General features: G+C 42.2%; 1 protein-coding gene across 5 annotated transcripts in view; it reads right to left on the reverse strand.

Moving 5' to 3' along the window:
• l1camb (L1 cell adhesion molecule, paralog b) overlaps nucleotides 1-6343 on the reverse strand; it is a 22877-nt gene continuing 16534 nt past the window's right edge. For 2 of the 5 annotated variants that reach the window (XM_047807479.1, XM_027159201.2), the window contains 9 exons: nucleotides 6150-6343; nucleotides 4969-5091; nucleotides 4531-4707; nucleotides 3957-4085; nucleotides 3194-3337; nucleotides 2933-3064; nucleotides 2499-2571; nucleotides 1577-1588; nucleotides 1-621 (listed from right to left, as the gene is read on the reverse strand). The exon at nucleotides 6150-6343 is cut by the window's right edge and continues 65 nt beyond it. In XM_047807479.1, coding sequence (XP_047663435.1) covers nucleotides 345-621; nucleotides 1577-1588; nucleotides 2499-2571; nucleotides 2933-3064; nucleotides 3194-3337; nucleotides 3957-4085; nucleotides 4531-4707; nucleotides 4969-5091; nucleotides 6150-6343 — 1261 coding nt within the window. In that variant the 3' untranslated portion in view covers nucleotides 1-344. The remainder of the gene's footprint in view (nucleotides 622-1576; nucleotides 1589-2498; nucleotides 2572-2932; nucleotides 3065-3193; nucleotides 3338-3956; nucleotides 4086-4530; nucleotides 4708-4968; nucleotides 5092-6149) is intronic. The other 3 variants (XM_047807476.1, XM_047807478.1, XM_047807477.1) reach the window with 3 other exon arrangements.

Genomic DNA, 6343 nt, shown 5'->3' on the forward strand with positions numbered 1-6343 from the left:
GTGTGTGTGTGTGTATGTGTGTGTGTGTGTGTGTGTGTGTGTGTGTGTGTGTGTGTGTGAGTGTGTGAGTGTGTGAGTGTGTGAGTGTGTGTGTGTGTGAGTGTGTGAGTGTGTGTGTTTAATTTTACGAGCATGCGTGTGCTTTAAAAAGTGTTAACGTCATCGGCAGTGATGGAATATTTTTCGGTCCCCTTGTGTTTTTTTTTTTTTTTTTTAATGAAATGAAAGTTGCTAGCCAGACAATAAATGATCTTTGTGTACTAATGAACGAATGCCAGTATTAGTTCAGGTTGATCTCTCTGTCTCAGTGTCTCTTGTGATGCAGCAGAGTCGTTTCTCGTGTCTCAGTTCCCCCCGAAGGTGCCGGTGATGGAGGTGGGGAAGCTGTTGCTGGGTGGAGGGTTGGGTTTGGTCGGGGACGGGACGCCTGAGCTCTCGTGCTCGCCGTGCGCGTACGGTTGCGTGTCTCTGCGCCCGCTGTACTGCCCGATAAACGAGCCGTCCTCGTTGAACTGGATGTCCACGCTGTCTCCGTACTCCCCCAGACTGTCCTCGCTCTCGCGCTTCAGGTCGGCGCATAGCGAGCGCTGGCTGAACGAACGCTTCTCGTCGCTGTCACTGCTAATCGAATAAACACCGATCAGATCAGGACCATAAGACAAGCTGGTAGATGATGTCAGTCAGCTCTCCTCATTCACATGCTATTTATTTGATTTGTTAATTAGAATAGTCTCCTGATCCTCATTTGTAATATTAGTTAAGATCATTCAGGCTTTTCATTGCAAATAATCTGATTGTATAAGGCAAATATTCAGATTTAAATACCTCAACAGGGCTTTTCACACCTAACTTAACCCCTCGTTATCATCCATCAAAACCCCGATTTAACCCCAGATCATTACAGGTCACACATGAATATATTACAGAAGCTCTAGATTACAGAATTACAGTTAACTCCAGATTGCGCTGCTAAACGTAAAAAGGTCAACTGCGAATCGATGCGGTGTTCGAATGTTACGGCTAGCCGCTTAGCAACAGACACCCAGTCAGAAACTGAACAGTGTCTCTCTCTCTCTCTCTCTCTCTCTCTACCTCATATCAGGTGATTTAGGCGGCGAATCACTGAACATCACCGAAGCGCATCGTAACAAAGAGGAAGTACAGAATACACAACACTGAAAAAATACAAAAAGCTGAATATCAACAAACACACACCTGATCGACTAGATGACAAACTTAAAAAAATAAAATAAAATAAATAGAAAGACAAAAAAGATTAAAAAGCTGTGAAAGCTGTATCATGAGATCATATTTAATTATTTGTTTGTTTTTGAATGAATTAATCTTTTTATTTATCCAAATTAACATTAGCCATTATCAAATACAGGCAGAGTAGAACTAAAGAATAAATAAGATGGATAAATAAAATACTTCTTCAAACAAACAACCAAACAAACAAACAAACAAATAAATAAATAATCAAGAACAGTTACTTGTTATGGCTGCAAACAAACACCTGAGCTTTTATTATTATTATTATTATTATTATTATTATCATCAAACGTATGAAACTCACCTCTCAAGGGATCTGCAATATGTCAGCATTTGGGAGAATAAGAAAAATCATCAGGCAAAATCCCAGCACTTAAAGGTGGGGTCTCCGTTGTTTAAGAAACGCTTCAGAAAACTGCGTTGGGCCGCCAAACAAAACAAAAACAAAACTAACGTGTAGCCAATGAGCAGAAAGGGGCGTGTCTTGTCAATATACTGTAGGTGGAGAGAGTGTTCAGTGCGCATGTGTGACGTTAGCAGAAAGCGGTTTTAACATTGACATGGAGGATAAAAACAAAGAAAGAAAGAGAAGAAAGGCTTACGGTAAGGCAAGAAGTAGGATGTGTTAATATAGGATCAGCTTCCCAGCGCTGGAGAGAACTGAACGTCTTCCGCGTGAAACAAAGCTAAACCTTTCACGCTACAACACACAGTACTACAAAAACACATCTGTATTACCATAGTATTACTCATTGTGTTCATTTATTGATAAAAATATCCCCTCGGTCATCTGCCCCAACAGGTTCCGCCCATAATACTTGTCTGGGTTATACTTGGGTTCTACTTGTCTGGTGTATGTGTGTGGGCGGAGCTATCAAAACAGGGGTGGGACCCATTTGGGTTAGGGGTGTGTTTGTTTTGGTGATTTCAAATGTCAACATTGGCTTTCAAACAACGGAGACCCCATCTTTAATATAAACACACTAACACTTTAAAATGATCAGTTTGTGTAGGTTTTCATTGTTGTTGTCTCTTAATGACAAACCCGGAATTGACTCATTTCTCTACGTGCTAGAAAATAGAATCGTCCCTTCTCTCGGCCGATCGGAACGCACCGTCCGGATCGCAGCCAATCAGAAAACACTGTTCGGTGACGGAGTGTTGTTTATGAAATGAACTGATGAGATAACTCAGATGTTGTTTGTGCCCTGAGACTAAAGCGGTACCTGTACTCTCCAAACGCTTCATCCTTCATGGGTTTCGCGTCCGAGTCGATCTGTCCTTCCTCTTTCTCCTTCACTGTTATAAAGATACAGATTTATATTAGAGAAATAACTACAAACAGCAACAAAAAACATGTACATATTCAACACTGAGGACTGGACAAAGACACAGGAAAAATAATGGATGCCAGCGTAGCGTGACGCATAAGTCGTAGTTACTGTAGCTTCGGTTACATCATGTACGTCTATCAGCTATAAACAGTAATAAACAGCGTATCCGAGCGTCTCTTTTAACCTCTCTGTGCTACCGAGAAACTGTGACGAAGGTCTGAGGCTAGAGACTCTTTCCACACGTGCTAGGAAACTCCAGCTGTTACCATAGAAACGTTAACGTATTAACGTAATACAGGTGTATTTATATAAAGTGTGTGTGTTACCTGAATATTTTCCCCCTTTGCTCCTCTTGACGAAGCAGAGGATGAGCAGGAGGAGCAGCAGCAGCACCACGGCGCTGATGAGGCCGATGAACCAGCCCTGAGTGGCAAAGCTGTTGTGCACGCCTCCTATCACTGAGGAAATAAAAGCACACGGCCGTGTACAGTATTTACGAAGTCGTGTTTTTATTCTGGGTTTAATCCTGATGTCTAAAGAGTGAACACACAGGAGAAGAGAGATAAAGATGATAAAAGGAGCCGTACCTGGTCCTTTAGTCTGCAGCGCTTGTGTCCAGTATGTGATGTTGTCGTGGCGGATTTGAAGGAAGTAGAAGGATCCTGCTTTCAGTCCCTGCAGCTGATAAAAGCCCTGCGTCAAATTCACCTGCTCCGATTCCTCCCACTCACCTAAAACACATCGACTTTTTACTCACAGCTGCAGGAGCTAGTATTTGTGTTCTAAATAAAACGTATAAAGCATTGTTTAACAACCTTAAACTGCTGATTGATCACCGCTCATGTACTCACCGTCCTCTCTCTCTCTCTCACCGTCCTCTCTCTCTCACACTTCTCTCTCTCTCACCGTCCTCTCTCTCTCACACTTCTCTCTCTCTCACACTTCTCTCTCTCTCACACTTCTCTCTCTCTCACACTTCTCTCTCTCACACTTCTCTCTCTCACCGCTCTCTCTCACACTTCTCTCTCTCTCACACTTCTCTCTCTCATACTTCTCTCTCTCACCGCTCTCTCTCTCACACTTCTCTCTCTCTCTCTCACACTTCTCTCTCTCACCATCCTCTTTCTATCACAGTTCTCTCTTTCATCTCTGTGTCTCACAGTTCTCTCTCTCTCTCTCTCTCTCTCTCTCTCTCTCTCTCTCTCTCAACGCTCTTTCTCTCTCACCACTCTCTCTTGCTCACTGCTCTCTCTCTTCCTCTCACCGCTCTCTCTCTCACCCTTTTCTCTCTCACACCGCTTTCTCTCTCTCTCTCTCTCTCTCTCTCACCACTCTCTCTCTCTCTCTCACCGTTCTCTGGCTCACTCTTCCCCCTGTGGTAACGAACTGCGAAGCCCATGTTTCGCTGTCGTTCTCCTGGAACCCAGCTTAGATTCACAGCTGTTTCTCCCACTGTCATGTTTATAGAAGATGGTGGAACTGAAAAGAAAACAGGATGAAAAAATGATTACTATATTTCCTCCTAACAAACTTATTAGACTGATGGATCCCTCAGTCTGTGTACCAGTCGAACCCGAGGACTTTTGGACATCACTTCGTATAGGGACGTCTGCCAAATGGAGTAAATGTAAATGTTGTTCAGTAACGTAGCCGTCAGAGAGCTTCAGGCTGAGGTTCACACTGAGGTTAACCCCGGGTTACACTCGTTTAAAAACCCTGAACGTTTCACAGATGAAGCGGGCTTACTTTCTACCCCTGGGATTTTTATCTCTGACTTCTGAAGCACGACTTTGTGTTGACTTTGCTTGTTGCTTAGCAATGAACACCCAATCAAAAATGAAGCAACGAGAGCCTCATATCAGGTGTTTGTTTAGTACGGTCACTAAAACCCTGCGTTGTGTAAACAGTAGTCGCAGCGTTTTACCTCCATCGAGTAAAGTGGTGGCGTTAATATGGACGGATTCTCCTTTTCCACCGTCGGTAAACGCGTTCAGGGAGAAAATGTAGAAATGTTTGGGATCCAGTTTGTCCACGATGTAATGCGTCACAGTCGGATCATCGAGCTCCACCTTCTGGAGTGTGCTGGGACCGTTCTCCACAACTACAGGAGATAATAATAATAAGAATAATAAGAATAATAATTCATTCATTCATTTTCTACCGCTTATCCAAACTTCTCGGGTCACGGGGAGCCTGTGCCGATCTCAGGCGTCATCGGACATCAAGGCTAATAATAATAATAATAATAATAATAATGAGTTCTTGCTTTCCAGCTCCACCCCCATTATTATTAGACTATCATTAATAGCACTTTCTCCTTCTCATCTTGTCCTAGTCACATGCTAATAAAAACATGACGTACACTCCTGGTACATTAAGACGTATCCTCTCAGGATCCCGTTCGTCTTGTGAGGTTTTTTCCAGAACAGCGTCAGCTCGGTATTTGAAGGACTCTCAAATCTCATGTGTGAAACAGGACCGGGAGCTAAAAGCAGGAGAAGAAAAAGGGTTAGGGACTAATACAGGTGTCTTTTACACACACACACACACACACACACACACACACACACACACACACACACACACACACACACACGCATTATTGTCTGTAAATTAAATGTATAGTGTCATTATTTTATGTCTTATCTTTCACCAAGAGCCAGTAGCAAGTTTGTGCATTGTGGTGGATCTCATGCCCGAGGACTTCGTAGTCGACGTGAGTAAAAGAATTCTCCCAGCACTCGTGTGTGTGTGTGTAAAAACATACTGGCCAATAAACCTGATTCTGATCCATTTTTTTTTCTAATTAAGAAAAGTATTAATAACTAAGAAATTTATGCTCTGTAAATCTGTAATGAAAAAAAATAATTCTAAATCATGTGGGACCGAATTTTAGCCCAGTTTTCATGCGTGAACAATTTTCTAATTTAAGACTGTTCCTGCAAAGTATAATCAATTTTATTAACAATATTATTCTTTCTTTCTTTCTGTCTGTCTGTCTGTCTGTCTGTCTGTCTGTCTGTCTGTCTGTCTGTCTGTCTGTCTGTCTGTCTGAATTTGTTATTGTCAAAGGGTTGCCAGGTCTGTGTACCCAAATCAACAACAACAACAAAAAAAATCCCAATTTCAACATATAAACAACTTAAATATTTAATCAATTTGAGGCAAATCTTAAGGACGCTGTCAGAATCTTCACGTTAATTTTTTAACAATTTTTAACAATTGACATAGTCTCAGCGCAGCTTTACAGCTTTACAAAAACATAGAACAAAAGGTTAATATAAAGAATAATATACTGTAAAGATTAATACAAAACAAAAGTTCAAGATTAATATCAGACTTATATTTAAACATGTTTGTGTTTATCCCTAATGAACGAGTCTGTGGTGACTGTGGTGAGGAAAAACTCCCTTAGATGGAAGAGGAAGAAACCTTGACAGGAACCAGACTCAAAAGTCAACCTCATCCTCATTTGGGTGACAGCTAAATAAACAGCTTGCTCATGATAGTCGTGTGTCCTCTGGCGTTAATCTTCTTTCTCACCTCCCTCAGATGTCTTGAAGTGGCTGGGGCTAGACGGAGGCCCCTCCCCCTTGCTGTTGTATGCTGTGATTGACAGCTCATAATCGGAGTAGAACTCCAGACCTCTTACGGTCGCCTCTTCTTTTCCTTCTACGACGATCACTTGTCTTTCCTCCATGCTGTCCATCGCTTGCACCATCTCTCTCACCGTAGCT

This window comes from Tachysurus fulvidraco, chromosome 23 (assembly GCF_022655615.1).
Source record: "Tachysurus fulvidraco isolate hzauxx_2018 chromosome 23, HZAU_PFXX_2.0, whole genome shotgun sequence".
In the NCBI taxonomy this organism is placed as follows: Eukaryota; Metazoa; Chordata; class Actinopteri; order Siluriformes; family Bagridae; genus Tachysurus; species Tachysurus fulvidraco.